This window comes from Crinia signifera, chromosome 8, assembly GCF_055691185.1.
Source record: "Crinia signifera chromosome 8, ASM5569118v1, whole genome shotgun sequence".
NCBI lineage: Eukaryota > Metazoa > Chordata > Amphibia > Anura > Myobatrachidae > Crinia > Crinia signifera.
In genome coordinates, this window is record NC_139224.1 from 39,264,086 (window position 1) to 39,286,991 (window position 22,906).

Sequence of the window (22,906 nt, forward strand, 5' to 3'; positions counted from 1 at the left end):
CGCCCTACCAGATATCAAACTATGCATTCCAGAGCTTGTTGTAGTGTCCGGTCCGGGAGGTGTCCCATCGGGGGGGGGGGAGGGGTCATGTCGAGGGGGGGGTTGTCTCTGGGATTGCTTTCACCAGGGACATGGGGAAGGGGAGATTACAGCCTCTCTGTGGTCCGGACAGTTACGGTTTGTATTACATCCCTGGACACTGCAGGCAGGTAGGCTGTATTCTTCCCCTTCTTCTCTCCATGGTGACAGGTGTCAGAGCAGCCCCACCGGATGGGACACCCCCAGCAATGCACCCCCCCCAGAATGTACACTACAAGCTCCAGAATGACATATTGATGAATGGAGCCTGTTCGGTCGGCGTTCCAGGGTCTTGTCCGATCCGGTTTTTACCCATACCCGAGATTTACTGGCTGATGAGAAAGGAGATGATGATGATGACATTATCTTTTCTTCTCAGCGGATGCAGAATCCTGGCTTGGAATTTCTCCGAGAGTCCATGGTTCAGTGCAGCATTATATGTAGATAATAGGCATCTACACAACATGTATATACATATTATACATAAAACATGGCAAGTTATCTGTCATTACATTTAAGTTTTGAAATTCTAAGCACGTGCGTTAAAGATGACTAAATGAAATATTGTAATTAGCATGTCTTCCTTGAGCACGTAAGAATTATCTACTTAAACCTTAATCTGTTTAAATATGACCTTCCCTTGAAGTCTGCCTCAGCCGAAGACTGCTCAGTCAGAGAGTATTACTGAAGGCAAATGATATTCTTAAACTGCACACACGAGATTTGATGCCAGGCATTTTCCATTCAATCTGCTGAGGACCCAATTATCCTTCACACAGAGATTCTGCAAAATCAGCAGTATAGAGCGGTCCTGTCATTCCCACCTAAACCCCAAGGATTAGCCTCAAACCTCAAGCGAGGGGTTAGCAACTTAAAAACGGAGAGGGACTTCTGTAATGACTGTTTGTACATTGACAGTCCTAGCGCCTCCCGTTACCCAAATTTAGTGCAGCTAGGACAGTTTGTATTTGAAGGGATTTTCCGGCATCCTGACTCCTGGTATTGATGCTGACAATGTACAGCAGGAAATAAAACCAATCAATGGCCATTCCTGCTGTGGTCCTTTCTGTCAGTGCTGTGCCCATTTACAGCACAAGTGTATTCTTCTTCCCTGTCAGTGCAGGATAACGGTATAGCTCAGAATGGAAAATGTTGGCTGTAGCTTAAAGGACAGACAGTGTCTAGGTTGACAGTCAATAGGTGAACACCAAAAGGTCAACATGCACTAGGTCGAAATTGACAAAAAGGTCGACAAACAAAAGGTCAACGTGGGTTTTTCTCATTTTTTTTTAGTCAACATCGACACCAGAGCAAGTAGACTCCCAATTTGTGTAGCGCTTCGCTCGCCATGTTTTGGGCCAATCAGAGTCCACATTAATGTGAAAATCTCAGGCAGACCTTTTACAGTGTCTAACATGTCGATCTTTTGTTGGACTACGCTGCATGTGTCATAAACATCAGCTATCTCAGGGCACAAGACAAAATGCCGCAGAACATGATCACATGACATCCGCCAACTGCACAGCTGCCAATGGGACTACTGCACTTCAGGTGTCAGCTAGCTCCAACTCTGTCCGCTGAGTTCTTCCGACTGTCCTACTGCCATCCTGCTGCCCACCCTTAGGCAGCCAACCGTGCAGGCTGGCTTAAATATCTCATACTGATCACAGCTGCTGGCATGGATGTATGAGCTAGTACTGCACATGCCAGCCCCAAATCAGAAGGTGCTTTACATCTGTCACATCTCTGGCTCCCCTCTAGCTGTTCTACAGCTGTTGTAAAAAACAAACAAATGTTCATTAATGGCTACGGCTCAGCTGTACTTTATAAGCCGAACATGCAGCGCCCTGACAGTCGGGTGTCCACATTAAAAACACAGATCGGATTGTCAGTTTTCTTTCTGGTTCAGACAGTATTATATGGTGCAGTTATTTAACCAATATCTATTTATTGGAAGGAAGCTTATTACTGCATGTCACAGATAGTAACCGTGACCAATAATTAAAAGTATGCAAAATACCAGATTATTACCTGGTAATGGGTTTTCCTCTACTCCGCCATGGCAGCCATCAAGAATGGGTATCTCCCTGCTGGGTAGTGCTTTGGAAAGGAAAAAAAGACCTCTGGCTCCTATAAGAAGGCTCCTCCTCCGAACACCAGTGTCTTATATTCTTCAGCTTTAAAACAAAGGAACATCATTATTCCACATACACCCCCCTTTTCTGAGCGTTACACTCAAGGGAGGGAAATACCGCTGCCATGGCGGAGTAGAGGAAAACCCATTACCAGGTAATAATCTGGTATTTCCTCTGCCTCCGCCATGGCAGCCATCAAGAATGGGTCGTACCCAAGCAGTACTGTATTTCATAGGGAGGGTATACTCACGTATAACTTAGGAACAGGCCACCGGCCATATAATGAATAACTCAATAAAACGTTTCTTCATGTTTCAATCTATTGCTGCGCTCAAGATCTTCCTCCCAAACTTAGCATCTGCGGAAGACCAGACGTCTACTCTGTAATGCTGTGTAAACGTGTGCGCTGAGGACCACCCTGCGGCTTTGCAAATTTCTGTCAGTGATGCAGATCCTTTCTCTGCCCATGATGACGCCATTGACCGCGTTGAGTGTGCTTTAAAACCTTCTGGTGGCTCTTGTTGTCTTACGACATATGCTTGTCGGACACAGCTTTTAATCCACCTTGATAAAGTCTGTTTAGAGGCTCTTTGCCCCTTTCTTTCTCCCTCTGATAATATAAATAAATTGTCGGTTTTACGGAATTCCGCCGTCCTTTGCTTGTAAATGGACAGGGCCCTGACCAGATCCAGACAATGTAACCTGCTTTCCTTATTGTTCGCCGGATTTGCGCAGAACGTGGGCAATATAATCTCCTGATTGATATGAAACTCTGACGCCACCTTTGGTACAAACAGCGGGTTTGTCCTTAAGACTACTTTATCCGTATACATTCTGAAATACGGCTCTTTTATCCACAATGCTTGGAGTTCTGAAATTCTACGAGCTGACGTCATGGCCACTAGGAATAACACTTTCCACGACAGAAATTTTAAGGCTACTTCTTGTAGTGGTTCAAACGGAGATTCTGTTAGTACCCCCAGTACCAGATTCAAGTCCCACGAGGGTACCGGACTTCTTACCCTTGGTTTAATTCTTCTTACAGCCTGCATGAATCTTTGTACATATCTGTTTTTAGCTATGTCCCAATCCAGTATGCAAGATATCGCTGAGACCTGCACTTTCAGAGTACTCGGGGAGAGATTCATCCTTAACCCTTCTTGCAGGAAAGAAAGTATGGTGACCACACTGCGAGGATTTTTCTTATTCTCCTTCGCCCAATACGCATACTTCTTCCAAACCCTATAGTATATCTTCATGGTTACCGGCTTTCTTGCCTTCAGCAAGGTTTCCACTACTCCTTCACTGAAGCCTTTCGCTTTCAGACTCCTGACTTCAGCAGCCAAGCCGTCAGTTTCCACGATTCCGGCTGTTCCTTGCATACCTCTCCTTGTACCAGTAGGTCCTTGGTCGAGGGTAACCTCCACGGATCGTCTATTGCCAATTTCTGGACTGTATTGAACCAAGCTCTGCGAGGCCAATACGGTAGGATCGCTAATACCTCGATCTTTTCCCTCTGCAGTTTCTTTAGTAACTTCTGAATTATTGGTATCGGGGGAAAGACATAAGCCCTCTCTATGTCCCAGGGCACCGACAGGGCGTCTACTTGTTCTGCCAGCGGCTCCCAGAACCTGGCAAAAAATCTGGGTACTTTTTTGTTTATTGACGTTGCCATAAGGTCTACCTGTGGACGTCCCCACCTTTGCACCAGCTCTTCGAAAACCTTTTGGTTGAGACCCCACTCTCCTGGCAGACATTCCACCCTGCTTAATTGGTCTGCCACCACGTTTTCCTTCCCTGCAAGGTAAACTGCCGTGATGGTTAGAACCCAAGCTTCTGCCCACTCGAACAGTTTGGTGGCCACCTCCATCAATGCTCTGCTTCGTGTGCCTCCCTGTCGATTCACATAGGCCACTACCACCTGGTTGTCGGTCCTCACGATTAGTTCTGCACCTTGTAGTTGGGTCTGGAACCACCTGCAGGCTCTGACCACTGCCTCCATTTCTCGCAGATTGGAGTGAGCTTCTTTCCAGTCTTGTTGCCACCTTCCTTGAGCCACCTGATAATTGCAGGTTGCTCCCCAGCCTGTTTCGCTGGCGTCCGTGGTCAGCGTAACCTGTGGCCTTGTGCCAAAATATCTTCCTGTTGTCAGCCTGTTTTCTGCTGTCCACCAGTCCAAGTCCTGTCTGGCCCTTGTTGACAGGATTATTTTTTGGGACAAGTCCTTTGAGTTTTTGTTCCACTGTAACAGGAAGCAGTTCTGCAGTTTTCTTGTATGGAATCTTGCCCAAGGGACTACCTCTATTGCTGATGCCATGAGGCCTAGCACCTCCATGTAGTCTCGTGAGGATGCAGCGCGTCTTCTTTTTAGGTTTTTTACTTGGTGAATTAGTTTTTCTCTTCTGACCTCTGTTAAGGAGATTTTCTGCTCCCTTGTATTTATCACTACTCCCAAGTATGTTATTTCTTGAGTGGGGGTCAGTTGGCTCTTTCTGTAATTCACCAGCCATCCGTGTTCCAACAGACACTGCACCACTCTGTCTGTGTGTTCCTGGGCCTTCTCCTCGGAATCTGCGACTATTAGAATGTCGTCGAGGTAAGGAAATAATCTTATCCCGGCCTGTCTTAGTGCGGCTATCAACACAACTAGCACCTTGGAAAATGTTCTTGGGGATGTCGCCAGCCCAAATGGTAGGGCGTTGAACTGGTAACTTTTGCCCATCAGCCTGAACCTCAGATATTTTCGATGGTTTATGCAAATCGGGACGTGCAAATAGGCGTCTTTGAGATCTATCGACGTCATGAAGTCTTCCCGACTTAAATCCAGAATTACTGACTTGATACTGTCCATTTTGAAAGATTTCACCTCTATGAACTGATTGAGTCGCCTCAGATCTAGAATGGTACGAAACCCTCCTGTTGCTTTCTTTACTACAAAAAAAACGGGAGAAACATCCCCGGAATTCTTGCCCTTCTGGCACAATGCTGACTACTTCCTGTTCCAGCATTTCTTGCAAACTTGCCACTAAGGCTTTTCTCTCTTCCCTGTTCTTGGGAATTGGAGACTGAACAAAAAACTCTCCGGGAACTCTGTTGAACTCCACTTTGTACCCGGAGGATATTATCTCTTGGACCCACTTGTCTCCAGTGGTCCCGGACCAGACGCTTGCAAATTTCAGCAACCTGGCCCCTACTTTTTGTGACCTGACGTCACTGTGACTCCTTTTTGGAGGAGAATTTGTCTCGATTTCTTTGGGCACGAAAATTGCCCCGTGATACCCAGGATCCCCTTCTATAGGGTCTACCTGGTCTATAAGCCCGTGACTCTCTATAGTCTTGAGGCTGAAATCTCCCGAACTTGGCTGGAGGTACTCGTCTGCCTCCTTTATCTTGAGGAAGCCAAACCGACTTCCCTCCTGATATTTTAGCCACAAGCTCGTCTAATTGTTTGCCGAACAAGTAGTCCCCTTGAAATGGCATGGACAGGAGTTTATTCTTGGACTGCACGTCCGCTGCCCATGGTTTCAGCCATAGGGCCCTTCTTGTTGCAGCTGTCGCGGCCCCTGCTCTGGCTGACAGTCTTACCGCGTCCATAGACGCTTCACAGATGAATTCCACTGCCAACTGCACATCCTGGACCACCTTTAACAGTTCAGAACTTGCCAGTTCGTCTAAAATGTCTCCCTCGAGTTGCTGACACCAGCCTCTTACTATCCTGGAAGTTACCGCCATTGCTGACGCTGCTTTAAGAGAAGCCCCCGAAATTAGATGTTGCTTCCTTAGGCCCAACTCGATTTTACGATCCATTGGATCCTTAAAAGCGTTGGCCTCTTCTAGTGGCAGTGTCGTCTTCTTTGACAGCCTCGCTACTGCTGCATCTATCTTCGGTGCTTCCTCCCATGAAAGCACCTGCGCCTTGTCAAAGGGGTACATTTTGTTAACCTTCCCCGGAATAGCCACTCTTTTATCCGGCTGCTTCCATTCCTCTGTTATTATGTCCCTCAGAGTTTGGGACAGGGGAAACGTTTTAGTTTTCTGCTTTTTATCTTTAAAAAGCATCTCCTGCAAGCTCACATCCTCCTGCTTGTCCTCAATATCTAATGCCTTATAAATCCGGACCAACAGGTTGTCGACCATGTCGGCATTAAAGTCTGAATCCGATCTGTCCAGACCTGGATCCTCCTCCTCTTCATCATCCAAACCCCCACCAAGCGTACTAGGGCCGGCGGACTGACCCGGTAAATCTTCCGTATCCTCATTTAACACAAAGCTTTTCCGCTTGATGGGCGTTTTGCCCGAATCCTCCTTAGGTGCGAAAGTATCAGCCAGGGCTGTTTTTAGCATTTGTACTAAGCTCGACATTTGAGCCGGGGAAAACATCTGAGACGCTTTACAGCCTTCACATACTGTTCCTATATGCTTATCCGGCAGCGTTTTATCACATGCTGTACATTTGCTGAGCACCACTTTCTTCTGCTTGCTTTTCCCTTTGTCCTTACTAGACTCTGACCTAAAAAAATATCACCAGTCACTACAGTCACTACACAACATAACACCCTGTGGACACCCTACACCATATGCTGCTCACCCCGTTTTTGTACCCGACTGTCTGTCTTCCTCCATTATGAGTAGTGCGCTCCTGTAACAATATACACCATCTATTTAGCACTGCTATAAGCCAAACCTAAGTCCTACCATAGCTTCAGCAATAACCACTGCCAAACACCGGCCGCTGTACTCACCTCCTTACAGCGCTTCCCTCACGCCCGATCTGCTAGACGCTCACTGCCTGCCGCCGAGACCTCAGATCAGCGTGACACCAACGCCGGCTTCCCTAAGACCTGACGCGTACCGGAAGTCGCGCCCTAATGACGCGCCTCCTCTGTGTACACGCCGCGCGCACTACTCGGCGCCCGCCCTTAGCACAGAGCCAGGGCAGGAGAAGCGTGTGCCGACAACACCCGTGCCTGACCACCGCTTTCTTCCCCCCGGACGCCGCCGCATAGCTACCCCATGGGGCCCGCATTCGGCATTACGGAGTTTACACTCCTTCCTCCTCTGCATGAAGCCAGAGCTGCTGCAGGGAGCGACAGTCTCTACACAGGTGAGCTGGTGTCCACATGCACTGCACTACCCGGAAAGGAAAAAAAGACACTGGTGTTCGGAGGAGGAGCCTTCTTATAGGAGCCAGAGGTCTTTTTTTCCTTTCCAAAGCACTACCCAGCAGGGAGATACCCATTCTTGATGGCTGCCATGGCGGAGGCAGAGGAAACTATTTTGAAATATATAATAAATCTAAGTACAAATCACTAATAAAATTATGTTTGTAAGAACAGTATGTACTGAACAGTAAAAAAAAAAAAAAAAACATTTTCAGGGTTTTTACCACATTTTTAGATGTACTAAAGCCCCACTTTGCCGTGGGCTTCTTTTTTGCGTTCCCCGCTGCCCCGCTCCCACTCACCTGATGTCTGGGCAGCCTACTGCTGTGCTACCCGGACCAGTGACCTCCGCCTCCCTAGCACCGGAATATCCCCCTTCTGGGTGCAGGGAGGAGGAGGCGGAGCCTGGCAGTCCTTGCAGCCATCTAGGCAAGAGGCTGCCGGGCACAGCAGGAGGGAGAAAGTCACAGGGACCCGCTCACCCCTGCCGGCTGCTATGCAAAGGGCAGCTCTTATCGCAAGCTCTGCCCTTTGCTATACTAATCGCATATGTTAGTACATAAGCGATAAGTATCAATGCGAATTATGGTGGGATATACCGCAATTGCTTGGTACATCTTGCACTGAATGTGCAGCAATGTCCCCCAATGCTGTACGTCAGGGTTTCCCAACCTTGGACCTCAAGAAACACAGTCCATGTTTTAGCGAGATGCTTGAACACAGATGATTAAAATCAAAATAACTGAGGTACTAATTACTGGTGGTCACCTCTGCTTAAGTATAGCTATCCTTAAAACATGGACTGTTATGTTATGTTATGTTGGATACACACTGATTTATAGGCCTTTCAATTTAACAGCCAATATATCGCCGGTCCGTCGGCCAGTGTGTATCAATATGTCCTATTGTGGCGGTTGTGTATCACAGCCAATGGCCAATATATCTAAATATATATACATCATGCTGTGTGTACGGGCGATCTGCCGATGTAATAATGCCCACCCACATGTGATGTCACCATGACTGATGTGTGTCTGCAGATATATCTTTATGTGGCACCGCTGATATAGTTGACGATATCGGCAGTGCCGCGACAAAGAGCAACTTATGACTAAACACTGAACGATATCGTTAACAAAATCATTCAGTACCGTCACTCGGACCCCCGCCAAACATGCGGTCACTGATGAGATTGTCATATTGGACTGCATGTTCAGACAATCGGGCATATTGTTAATGATCCATGGGAGTGCACATCGTTAGCGATATAGGTGGTATACACTGAACGATATGCACGACGATATAGGTAACTATATAATTATCGTGCATATCGTATCGTGTGTTAGGGGATCCGGACGATAGGCCAACAATCCGGACGATAGGCCAACAATGGCCAGGTCATTCTCTCCAAAAGGTCAACACGGCGATGGGGACACATGTAAATGTGGTAGAAGAGGGTAGAAGGCCTGTGGAAACACGGAGTGACGTGCAACAAGAGGTCCACCAACCCATTTCCTGTGGCCACTAGTTGGTCCTGCTAAAGTTTATGATGTATTGTCCCTATTATTAACAAATAAGTAAGGTGCTGGGGTGGTTTAATGAACAGCACAAGGCATTTTGAGTCATACCCCTTTCACACGGCAGCTCTTAACCGGTATATTGCCGCAGTGTGAAAGCGCCAGTCTGCATTTACCGGTTACAGATAACCGATACTTGCAAACGGGTTAAAAGCAGAGTCCTACATGGTTCAGAGACTTTTTTTATGCAGTGTGAATGGCTCTGAACTGGTATATGGGACTCAGGCAGCAGTGAGCACTGTGCTGGCTATCAGCGCAGTGAATATTTAATTAGCGGGAGCTGCTCATTACATATGTGCATGTGTAATGAGCAGCTCATTAAATATGCACTGCACTGTCTTATAGCTACTGTCTGTCATGCTTTCACACTGCAAACCTGTTTGATACCCGGTATTTATGTGCGGTGTGAAAGGGGTTTAAAACGGTAATATACCGGCTTTCACCTGCAATGTGAAAGGGGTTTAGTGGCTCCGACCCGTTTTAAATACTGTTTCAAAATACCGGATCTTAAACGTTTAGGCAATGTGAAAGCAGCATAAATGAGGGCTCTAAAGATCTTATGGGGGTTCTGTATGAGTGGGCATTGTTAGCGGTCCGAGGTGAGTTCTTGGGTGATTTGGAGGTTTTAGTTGCAAGCATTGGGTTCTAAAGGCATGTAGTAGTGTAGTCATATCTACAATGGATTAAAGGTTAGAACAGACGTATAGATGTCAAACAGAAAATGCTCAATAGTCGCTCATATATGAGTGGCGGTGCTCCTAGAATCTGCAGCCGCCGAGTGACAGTCAGCGTTTCCCACCTGTGAGGGGTATTCAATACTCCGGACGGTGAGCTATATGGCGAGCAAGGCTGATAGCTCCCCATCAGAGTATTCTACTCCTTCCCCATCACCCACCGTTTCCACCTCGCTGGTATTAATCGGCGAGGTGGAAACGGCGTGTGTGTCCATTAAAACAGCGGACTTGCCGAAATGCATCGGACTTGCCGAAAATAAGCCATCCTCGCCGTAGAAAACGTCCCTTGCCGTGGCATTGAATACCGCCCTGTGTCTTTCCCATGTGAACAGCATCAGATTGGGGGGTGGGGGACTCATAATAATTTTTGTTAGTGGGATCCCCCAAAACCTAATTGCCCCAGGACCCCAACAAGCCTTAATCCAACCCAGGTCATAGCTATAACCCAAATAAGTTATGGAGAGCAATTCTATAGTGAATCCACAACGCTGCCCTTCTCAGGCATGAGATAAAAGCACTGATCGGACACCTGAGAATGTGACCTGCTTATATTATCTTATAAACTACGCTCCATAGGTGATTATTATCTGAGTGCTTTCCAAGCTTTACATCTGACTATATCTGCATGGAAGGAGGAAGCCCGTTATAGGATTAAATGATGTTCTTGGTAAAGCAATGAAAAATGACAGTATTGATTTGATAAAGCAGAATATGAATTTTCTGCATAAATATAAAAAAACAAAAAACACATTTTTCAGATGGAGTCACCAGGAGAGGTCAACTATCAGTCAGTCATTGGATATCTTATTTATAGGGGTGATCTAGCTATCATGATATAATTTATGCGAGGGTGTTCATATATTGTTATTAATATTATTATTATTTTACTACTCAGAGCCATCAAATGCAATCTACTTTTCATGGGGAAGAGACACTAGGTTAGGGACGGACATCAGAAGCCCACCACCAAATGATGGGTGGGCTTCCGCCATCGAATCTTTAGATGTGATGGTATCTGACCATCGCACCAAAAGAATGCAATAGATTTTTTTTTTATATGATTTGTGCATGTGTCAAAAAAGCCCAGCACAGCCACGCATGTGCAGAAGCACTTGCAGGACCATTGACTCACCATCAAATGTTTACCACTCGATGGTGACAAACATCGGAATTCCACCATTGAATGGTAAAAGTACTATCCTCAAAACAAAATCATTGATGGTTAAGAAACATCGCCATGCGATGTCCATCTCTACACTGAGTTATTATGCAGGTGCATCCAGAGCTTGTGGCCGTTGCGGTACTGTAGACCAGTGGTTCCCAACCCTGGTCCTCAAGTACCTCCAACAGTGCACGTTATCCAGGTCACCTGGCAGGTGTACTCATTATTCAGGCACATTTGAAAAGATCCACAGGTGGAGCTAATTATGTCACCTGTGATTCTGTGTGGAGACCTGCAAAACATGCACTGTTGGGGGTACTTGAGGACCAGGGTTGTGAAACATTGCTCTACATGCGGCTGGGAAATAAAGATCATGTTGTCTGTTGGCTTGATACAGTACCTGTATAATAACCAAAGATTGTCCCACTACGACCGACAAACCATAGGTACAAGGTCTTAACATTTCCTGGAGACAGATTTTTCCAATAAATATATACTTATATGTAGTACTATATAAAAAAAAAAATTTAAATCCATCACTAGAGGTACTTTTCATTCATTTAATGCCATAAGAGAGCAACTTTTTTAAACCCTGATATAAGTCATCCCCAAATGTTCTATTACCTCTTTAATTATTCAATCAGGTTCATGCTTTCGTATCTTGGGTTGTCTAACTGCGCATACAGCACACCTGACAGGCCGGTTGAGGGTACAAACCAGGGGACAGCGCGACTGCAAGTACACACTGAGTCATGTGACTGATATTGTTCCCGATCTGTGTCGCAAAGATATATAATCCAATCAATCGCCTATTGTGAACCTGGCTTAAAGTTAGGTACAAAACGTTCCAGAGAACACTTAAATACCTCTATACATACAGCAATTATAGTTCCTATATGAAGGCTATATTTCTGAGGTGATGCTTATACATACAGTTTGTCAGGCGAAGTCTTCAGCTCCAACAAACACTGTTCAGCACTCCTGCTGTCGGGAGATGATCTGGTGGTTTTGTGAATGGCTGTCAGCTCCAGGCAGTGTGTACAATGTGAGTGCAATGATCAGACTGACCAGCCAACAAATGGCTGATGGGCCTGATTATTGCACAGTGTATACTTGCTAATGTATGTTTGTCATGCCGACATTTTGAACCTGTTGACCTTAGAAAGTCAACCTTTTTCCTGTCGACCACATGGTTGTGCCAACTAGACACTGTGGCTAAATTTACTTACATGGAAGTTCTACAGAAAATAGGATTTGCCCATAGCAACCAATAAGATTCTATCTATTATCTTCTAGAAGGTGCTAAATAAATAAGTAGTATCTGATTGGCTGCTATATTCAACATCCCACCTTCAATAGAACATATTAGTAAATTTACCCCCTGTCTATCCAGAGTCTGGAACCCTTCGTCCCCAATAGGAGTACACCACCGAATCTGCTGCTCCTTATGAACCAAAATTCCTTTCTATAGTATGATATATAATTAATGTCTGAATTAAAATGTTTACTCTATGAACTACAATTAATATGTTATAATTGTTTCTCTTGCATTTCCACGCTTACTTTAGCACATTTTAATTACTGTCAACATGTTTTTGACTGCAATTAACTGTCTGGCATCTGCAGTTATCATCTAAGCTCGTTATATCTGTAAGAAAATAATAGCGGCTTGTGCACAAAATATAATTACACTCTAGTGCAACCTTAATATAACAGTGCCGTCCAGACTGCAGAATAATACCCGACACACACACACACACACACACAACCTGGCTATACCCTCCTGCAGAAATGAAATTTTCAAAATCAGAACACATTCATTGTATGATGTGTTGTCAAACTCATGGCCCTCCAGCTGTTGTGGAACTACACGTCCCAGCATGCTTTGCCACAGTTTTTATATAATGGATTGCTAAACCGGTGGCAGGGCATGCTGGGACGTTTAGTTCCACAACAGCTGGAGGGCCATGAGTCTGACACCACTGATATTGTATCCAGTTTTCAAAGGACATATTGTAATCTGCCAATTGGTTACACAAGAATATGAATATTATGTCACATGATTGGGTGTCCATTTTAATGGAGAGATACTATGGAGTCTATGTACTAAGCTTTAGAGAGAGAGAGATAAAGTAAACAGAGATAAAGTACCAGCCTATTGGCTCAAACTGCCACTTTAAAGGCAGCGTTTACAGGATGTCAGGAGCTGATTGGCTGGTACTTTATCTGGGTATGGGTCATTGGCTCGACCATCTTTGGGTGGACGTGCATTGGGTAGACACCGGACATAGGTCGACATGGGTCTGAATGTCGACACAAGCATTAGGTTGACAATGGAAAGGTTGTCAGTCAAAAAGTCGACATGAATTTTACGCGGTTTTTATATATACACATAGCTATGTGGTAGGGAATATAGACTATAAGCTCCACTGGGGCAGGGACTGATGTGAATAGTCAAACATTATCTGTAAAGCGCTGCGGAATATGTGTGTGCTATATAAATAACTGGTAACAGCCGCGAGTAATGCATTTGTTTTACAAAGCCAGGACCCTCATCTGTTTGCTGTAAGGCAAATAAGAGCATTTATTTTAAACGGATATATAAAAAAACCTTAACTTACATCTTAGCCTCTGCTTTCAATAGCCCAGACTGCAGGCTGTAAGTAAAAACAATATAGTCTTTATATTACTAGGGAGGAATGTGTCAGCCAGATCCTATACAAAGTCAGATGTCCCGGAGATTGCGATCATCACTGACCATTGAGGCTAGGCTAGGATGGCGGGGAAGTGAGGCGCAAGGAAAGCCAAATCCTAATAAGTTCCAGGCTTTAGTATCAGAGATTCTCATTAGCAATCCAGCACCGCACCATTGTTTTAAATTAAATCAGGGATTTCCCTGGTGCAGACATCAAATTAACAAAACCACATTGCTCGAACAGCTGTGTGAAAGCCACATTTTTCCTGGGAATAAAACCCCTGTTGCAGATTTCCAGTATCAGTCAGTAACAGAGATGGAATAACATAGGTTAAATAGCGAAGCGCAAATCCGGTTCCCTAAAGCGGATTATATACCTATTGGATTAAAAAGAAAGACAGAAAAAAAAAATAAGAGAAAAGTTTTCCAAACTTACCATCTGCCCCTGGCTGAATATTGGGTCTGTTCCCAGTCATCCTGCTCATAGTCCCCTGCCTTCCTCCGGAGGGATTAAATGTCTGGACTCACAGCTTTACTGGGTTTCTTTTTTTTCTTTTCTGGAAGCGAGGAAGCAATGCCTTAGATTTAGGATGATTCTATCAGTAACATCATAGTCACTATTGCTGTGGATGAGGCTGCTGAGCAGCAGCAGTGTCTGGTGCTGCAGATCCCAGCAGGAGCAGCTTCTCAGTGAGAGAGGAACTCACCAGCCCTCACTCCCGCAGCCCAATCACAAGTGCAGGGGAGGATTGTGGGAGACATTCTGGGCTGTCATCATGGTACTGCAGTTTGCCTTAAGAAATAAAGTAGCAGCATCGAGCATGAAAGATGTAATTTATAAATGTGGCATAGAAATGTATAACAATCCCTGTAATATATCTCACAGCCGGCTGAAGGTTTCCAGCTACCAGGAAGAGTCTTTATTATAACATGACATTTTTTTATTTCAACATGTACAGAATAAGGTTAAATTGCACCTGCTGCAGACTTAGGGATGGCCATCGTTACCTTTGCCATCGATGGTTGCCATGGTGCAACTGGCCATCGATGGTGTATAAGTATGCAATGGATGACCATCGATGTTTTACATATCGATGGTCATCCATTTGCTTTGAAAGATTGGCCTGTGGGACAATCGAAATATGGGGGCGGGGCTATGCTCCGCGTTCGGCCCCTTGATGAAAACAGAAAAACAAAACTATTCAGTTAAGCTTGGGAGTTATTTTGGGAGTCCCCCAGGCCCTGTCACCTGGTGAATAGGCGCAGAGTGTATTCCCACAAGCAGAGGGGCTAGGGGCTGGCCAGCACCTTACAGAGCCAATGGGCGTGCCTCCACAGTGGCAAAATAGGGGCTTGTCTTCCCAGGAGTGATGCAATTTGTAAGCCACACCCCCTTGTCACCCGGCCACGCCCGACAATTTTTAATCCCTCCTGCCGTGGATTAAAAATTAGTAGGTATGGTATACAGGGCTGGTGTAAGGCTTCTGGGCACCCTAGGCAAAACTTCAACCTACCCCCCCCCCCCCCTCACCACCAACTTTCCAGCCACTCAAGTGAAAGTTTGGAGGTTGCATCTTGGAAGTTCCACAGCTGCCACCAGCATTAAGGGCCTGATTCAAACCTGGCAGCGTATATTTGCTTCCTAGCGAGCAGGTAAATGCCGTCCTACCAAACACAAACACCCCTAGCCCCGCCAACCGAATCCCCACACTAGCATGCAAGCTGATGGGCTTAGACATTCGCAGAGGAAAAAATCAGTGGATGGTGGCACATCTGCAAATGATTTTTCCAGCCTTCGATCTGAAGAGTAGGTCTATACTTACATTCAGGTGGCCGATATACGCCGAGTTGGGGGGTGGGCGCTGACGTCATGTGACGCCTGCCCGAAGAATGCATGTGAACACCTGCATTTGAAGGGTTACACCCAGCGTTTCTATGGGCACGCCCACCATTTCTGTGGAAATGCCCCTACAACCAGTGTCAGAACTTCGGGAGGCAATTGAGTCATTTGCCGCCGGGCTCCTGGCCAGAGGGGGGCGCTGACTCCTTTGTCTCCCATTCCATGTCACTGCAGCTGCGAACAATCCACTGAGCCATATGCGGCTCGTTTACAGCACAGCAGCCAGCAATCCAGCTTTCACTGGTCTCCCCTGGTCCCCTTCCTGTCGGGCACCTGTGCTGCGGCTGTGATGATTGTATATATATTGATGTTCTACAGGCATATGATGCCATACTAGTTATTCTTAATATAAGATACAGTATATTGTGCTATAAACATATGCTATCCCCACAGAGGACATTGACTGTGTGATGAATAATTCCCAGCAACCTCTGCAACTGTTTCAGAGGTCAGGAGTTGGTCACATGACCAGGGTCAGGGGATGACAGTTGAGAGGGAGCAACAGTTATGCAGTGCAGTCTGTGAGGGGAAGATGGAGAATCTCTGTGGAGAGGGGCAGTGACTGGTGAGTGTGAACCTGGCCCCAAAAAGGCAGCCAAATCCAACATCAGGCCAAACCTCCGCTTCGTACTCAGAAGGGAGAAGCTAATATAGATTGACAGCCCACATCCATGTCTCCCCTATATAAAAGCTCCGCCACCATCAGCATAGCAGCAACTGACTGACAGCTGGAGGGACATTTGTAGTGATGGCGCTGTGAGGAAAGAACTTCCATATCTGGGCTAAATATTTATACAACTACTACCCAGTCTATAGCCCTGTTGCCTAGTATAAAGAGAGACTAATGATAAACATCTCACGTCAGAAAGGAGTAGTTACTGCAGACATAGTGCTCAGAAAAATGGATACCGACAGGTTGTTACAGACACAGCTACAGTTTTTGCAAGTGCCAACAGCTAATTGGAGGAATATACCATCCACACTTGTGTGTGCAGAGACTGAAAGTACGCAAATGTCCTACACTATCCCAGAAGTCAGTTACCTCAGGGACAATACTAATTAATAGAGGTCCTCAGCAAAGAGACAATACACTAGTTACTCCATTTGTTTCAAGTACAGTGTGTAAACAGTATTAGCCAAGAAACATCTCATCTTGGGATTCAGCCATCTCCCCAGCAAGTTAGTAACTACTTCCGAGACTAACTAAACTATCTAATTGCTAGCAGCCACCACTAGCTGAGTCAGTACTGTAAAGAGAGCCGTATACACAGTCAGCTCAGGGAAAAGTGCGTTATAATCTTGGAGAAATAGCAGTGATTGCTGCAAATAAGGACGACAGCGCGCCAGCTTGAGAAATAAGGCATTGGGAACTAGGGATTCCAACATTTATGAGTGGATAAGAGTATTCCTGCTTTAAGTTTGGCGGATCAGCAACTTAATTGCTTAATACTTACCTCAACTTTGCTTCGTGGATTACAAATACCCTAGGAATTAACTTTCAGCGTAGACTTTAATCGCCTGAGTGGGAAAGGGACAGTTCTATAAAGAAGCGCTTTATAAATGAGTAACTGCAGTTATAATAGGAACACTCTGAGACTACGGTATATTAAACAGTTATTGCGCAATAATAATAGTTCCTTGTAAAGTAGAGGCCTCTATGATATAGTAATTGTAATAGTAAAGTGGATTCTTAAAGTAACCATTTAACGAGAAATGCAATGGAGTTTATCTGTTGAATGTTAATATTTAGTACATTGTATATTGCTGAATACTTGAAATAACTTGTGTTAATTGTAGTGACAAGGTAGGGTTATCAACTTGTTTCATTTAATAGTGCCAGGAGGGCAAGCGAATAGAAGAGGACAGGAGACTGCAGTTCCTGTATAATAAAAATTGAGTTGCAATTGTACGTTTTATTGGTGCATATATGCAAATTTAAGGTTCTATGTATACTGATGGTATCTGTTGCTGAATAATAAATTGTTTGGTTATTTAAAAAGTACCAAATTGCTCGCTTGCAATAAATTGACCACCTGTAACGAGAAGAAAGAAATACTTACCTGTGAAGGATTTCACATTTGGCGTCTGACGAACAGGATACGTATATCAAAATCGGAGAAAACCCAACCCAGCGTCACTCAAAATGTCTCAAGACGATAGTCAGGAGAGAAAAGAAGATATGCTTGGCAACAAGAACCAAGGAGATGCAGCGGCTAGAATAAGTTCAACGCCACGTAAACCGGCAGTGATAACTATGCCCTATTACTTGGGGGCGCCATGGCTTCCCACTTATACTGGAGATATGAGGACGACTGAAACCAATGCGTTCCGCGACTTCAGGGAACAAATCGAGACCATGTTCCAAGTATATAGGTTAGATGAAGACCAACAAGTGGAGATCCTTTTGGCTCAACTGAAGGGGTTTGCAAAAAGGGAAGTGAAGTCGTGGCCGGAAAGTCAAAAGAAATCGGCAAAGGACATATTGAAAAAGTTAGCAGAAGTGTTCGATGCGAAGACTTTATCAGAACTCAAAACACAGTTTTATTCTAGAAAGCAACAACCGCACGAAACGCTACGAGAATTTGCCGTAGAATTACATGAGGCATTGCAGGATATAAAGTTGTGTGCCCCAAGAGAACCGATTGAAGAAGATGAAACTTTAACCAATCAATTTCTTGACGGAATCTACGATGCCAATACCAAAGGACAGTTAAAGATGTTATATCGTCAAGAATCACCTATAAGCTTTGCGGCCTTCAAGGAGTTGATGGTAAAGGTTTTAGGCGATAAACGCAAAAAGGGAACCGTGAACGCACCTGTTGAAACCGTTTTTCAGCAAGTTCAATCTGCTGCCTTTAAAGACCCCATTGAAGAAATGAAAGGGCAAATTGCTGAATTGACACAAGGAATGACGGATCTTTGTCAAGAATTAAGAACCTTAAAAGAGACGCAGACATTACAGAGACCCTGGCAGATGGAGAGAGAACCCTGCTACGGAAATTATGGGAGAAACGCTTTATGGAGCTCTCGACGGCTTCCTACAGATACATTCGATGAACAAGGAAGACCCATCTGCAGGCGTTGCCAAAGGAGCAGGCATATTGAGCGAAATTGCCGCAGTACGGAACATTTCAACAGAACTCCCGAGGTCCGGGACCAACCATCAAGAGAATCTTCAGTAGAAGGTACCACATCGCAAGAATGGATACCAAAATTCATTGGGTGTTGCCCTACCATTGAGATCCAAGTGAATGGAGTCAGCATACCAGCATTGTTGGATACCGGGTCACAAGTGACTACAATTCGATTGGATGAGTTCATTAAGCATTGGAGGAAAGAAAGTATCATAGCCACACCACCGGCCGGGTTGAATTTGTTAGCCAGCAATGGACAACGTATCGAGTGTTGCGGATACTTTGAAGCTGAGATCAAGATAGGACAAGCTCATCTCCTCAATCAAGGATGTTTAATTACGGCCGTTAAAGAACAATGGTTACCGCCCATAATTATTGGAATGAATGTCCTAAGAAATTGCCCGGAAGAACTAATCTCGACACTGACACAAAAATCGTACAGCCTACCTCAGACTCTGAACCGAATTATGCAGCACACTATCTATGGCCGGAGAAGCCAGGTAGAGGAGAGAGTGCTGGCTACTCAGGTACAAGGAACTGTCACGTGGTTTAATGTCCGGAAGAGGTATGGCTTCATCAACAGGAATGATACAAAAGAGGATGTCTTTGTCCATCAGACGGCCATAAAGAGAAACAACCCCCAGAAGTCTCTGTGCAGTGTTGGAGAGGGCGAGATGGTTGAATTTGATGTGGTAGAAGGAGAGAAGGGTGCTGAGGCAGCCAACGTGACGGGCCCTGGCGGTGTACCAGTTAAAGGAAGCCGGTTTGCTCCCAACAGACGTCAGTCCCGCAGATGGTCTTACCAGCCAAAATTAGAGGATGCTGCCGAATCTCGTGGAGAAGGCATAAATACAGACCAAGCAAGTGATGATGAGAGAGTGGAAGAAATGTTCCCTCCGCAGAGACCCATCCAGTGCCGAAGTCCACCGCCATTATTCCACCGGCAACCTTTTGATAGGGGAAACGGAGCAGCGAATCAGGAGCTTGACACCCTCCCCGAGGAGACAGAAGTTATACAGACCTATGGGGTGAACGAACACGAGCATCGACATGAACTGGCCGAGAAAGTAGTGGAAGAAAGAGATGGAGATGACCACCAAGTTCTTAAGATAGTACACAGAAACCAACTTGAGCTATACCAGGATTGTACAGAAGAAGACGCAATACCACAAGTCCCCTACCATCCTATGCAAGACCCAGTATATCTTAAGCGCCTTAGAGAAATACTCCTTGCAGAGAAAAGAAGAGAGGCCGAGGAACGTGGCCCATTTGTCCAAAAAGAAGGTGTACTCATTAGAAGTCCCCAAGGAGTGAAACCCCTCCGATTCAGAGACTAATCAAAACCTGTTTAAAGTAAATAAGGGATTATGGTGAAAATGTAAACTTTCTTCATTCAAAAGTATGTAATGATCTGTAATGTTTAATATATATGTAGTATATTGATGTTTTAAAATGTATAAAGTCCATTGCCTGAGGACATGCAATGCTTTACCGGGGAAAAATGTGATGATTGTATATATATTGATGTTCTACAGGCATATGATGCCATACTAGTTATTCTTAATATAAGATACAGTATATTGTGCTATAAACATATGCTATCCCCACAGAGGACATTGACTGTGTGATGAATAATTCCCAGCAACCTCTGCAACTGTTTCAGAGGTCAGGAGTTGGTCACATGACCAGGGTCAGGGGATGACAGTTGAGAGGGAGCAACAGTTATGCAGTGCAGTCTGTGAGGGGAAGATGGAGAATCTCTGTGGAGAGGGGCAGTGAGTGGTGAGTGTGAACCTGGCCCCAAAAAGGCAGCCAAATCCAACATCAGGCCAAACCTCCGCTTCGTACTCAGAAGGGAGAAGCTAATATAGATTGACAGCCCACATCCATGTCTCCCCTATATAAAAGCTCCGCCACCATCAGCATAGCAGCAACTGACTGACAGCTGGAGGGACATTTGTAGTGATGGCGCTGTGAGGAAAGAACTTCCATATCTGGGCTAAATATTTATACAACTACTACCCAGTCTATAGCCCTGTTGCCTAGTATAAAGAGAGACTAATGATAAACATCTCACGTTGTCAGAAAGGAGTAGTTACTGCAGACATAGTGCTCAGAAAAATGGATACCGACAGGTTGTTACAGACACAGCTACAGTTTTTGCAAGTGCCAACAGCTAATTGGAGGAATATACCATCCACACTTGTGTGTGCAGAGACTGAAAGTACGCAAATGTCCTACACTATCCCAGAAGGCAGTTACCTCAGGGACAATACTAATTAATAGAGGTCCTCAGCAAAGAGACAATACACTAGTTACTCCATTTGTTTCAAGTACAGTGTGTAAACAGTATTAGCCAAGAAACATCTCATCTTGGGATTCAGCCATCTCCCCAGCAAGTTAGTAACTACTTCCGAGACTAACTAAACTATCTAATTGCTAGCAGCCACCACTAGCTGAGTCAGTACTGTAAAGAGAGCCGTATACACAGTCAGCTCAGGAAAAAGTGCGTTATAATCTTGGAGAAATAGCAGTGATTGCTGCAAATAAGGACGACAGCGCGCCAGCTTGAGAAATAAGGCATTGGGAACTAGGGATTCCAACATTTATGAGTGGATAAGAGTATTCCTGCTTTAAGTTTGGCGGATCAGCAACTTAATTGCTTAATACTTACCTCAACTTTGCTTCGTGGATTACAAATACCCTAGGAATTAACTTTCAGCGTAGACTTTAATCGCCTGAGTGGGAAAGGGACAGTTCTATAAAGAAGCGCTTTATAAATGAGTAACTGCAGTTATAATAGGAACACTCTGAGACTACGGTATATTAAACAGTTATTGCGCAATAATAATAGTTCCTTGTAAAGTAGAGGCCTCTATGATATAGTAATTGTAATAGTAAAGTGGATTCTTAAAGTAACCATTTAACGAGAAATGCAATGGAGTTTATCTGTTGAATGTTAATATTTAGTACATTGTATATTGCTGAATACTTGAAATAACTTGTGTTAATTGTAGTGACAAGGTAGGGTTATCAACTTGTTTCATTTAATAGTGCCAGGAGGGCAAGCGAATAGAAGAGGACAGGAGACTGCAGTTCCTGTATAATAAAAATTGAGTTGCAATTGTACGTTTTATTGGTGCATATATGCAAATTTAAGGTTCTATGTATACTGATGGTATCTGTTGCTGAATAATAAATTGTTTGGTTATTTAAAAAGTACCAAATTGCTCGCTTGCAATAAATTGACCACCTGTAACGAGAAGAAAGAAATACTTACCTGTGAAGGATTTCACACGGCTACACCCAGCGCTTCTATGGGCACACCCACCGTTTCTGTGGAAATGCCCATCCAACGCTAGGTGGTCCCCTGTGTCCGCCACCTGCTTGCCCATCATGTTGAAATGGCATTCGCTCTGGGGGTTTGCGCATGTGCATATCTGCACAAGTGCAAACCCCCACTATTGTACGGCGCTGCGGACACTTTGCGGCGCCTTATAAATAAACCTACTACTACTACTACTATTGCCCGGGGGAGCAAATTTGGACCTGACACAAATCCGGTTGCCTACAAAGTGTAATGAAATTGTGTGTCACATAAGGTGTAATATAGTCCATACTGTACATCACTGTGGGTATAAGAGTCACCCCAGAGGTCTGTGACCTGTATAATAAACATGGCCTACAGGCCTGTACAGGGTCACATGTCACCGGTCACCGCTAATATCCGTATCATTTATAGAAGGGTGCGCCTTATCCCAAACAGTGGGGCAGATTTATTAGGCCTGGGGAAGTGATAAAGCTAGCAGTAATAGCGCACCTGCCAATCAGCGAATAACTGTCATGTTACAGTCTGGGATTGGAAAGTGACAGTTGGGAGCTGATTAGCCACTTTATCACTTCACCAGGCTTAATAAATCTGTCCCTCTATCTTTATCCCCCCTCCTCCCATCCGTTGCCCTAGGTAACTATCTAAATCTGCCTAATGGTAGAGTCGGCCCGGGATGTATATATATATATATATATATATATATATATATATATATATATATATCTTTTTTATAATATCCACAGTGGACTATATACTATATGGGGGTTGTAGTGATTTATTATTTGGTATTTCATAATTATTATATGAGGCCCCCCTTTTTTAAATAATATTTCTGGATGGTGTGTAAGGTATAGCTGTCAGTATGTCATGAGGAGATGGGGGGTGGACGGTACAGTACACTGATTAGAGCTCACAGGGGTGTTTCTAAGCGTCTCTGCTCTCATACATCATGTCCTAAATGACGGTGGTTGCTTCACTGCAGGATTTAGTAGGTCTGG

General features: G+C 44.8%; 1 protein-coding gene across 1 annotated transcript in view; it reads right to left on the reverse strand.

Annotated features, from left to right (window-relative positions):
- Window positions 1-14,255, reverse strand: part of FGD3 (FYVE, RhoGEF and PH domain containing 3) — a 183,332-nt gene extending 169,077 nt beyond the window's left edge. Inside the window, exon 1 of the mRNA XM_083156183.1 lies at window positions 13,980-14,255. Coding sequence (XP_083012309.1) covers window positions 13,980-14,028 — 49 coding nt within the window. The 5' untranslated portion in view covers window positions 14,029-14,255. The remainder of the gene's footprint in view (window positions 1-13,979) is intronic.
- Between the last annotated feature and the right edge of the window lie 8,651 nt (window positions 14,256-22,906).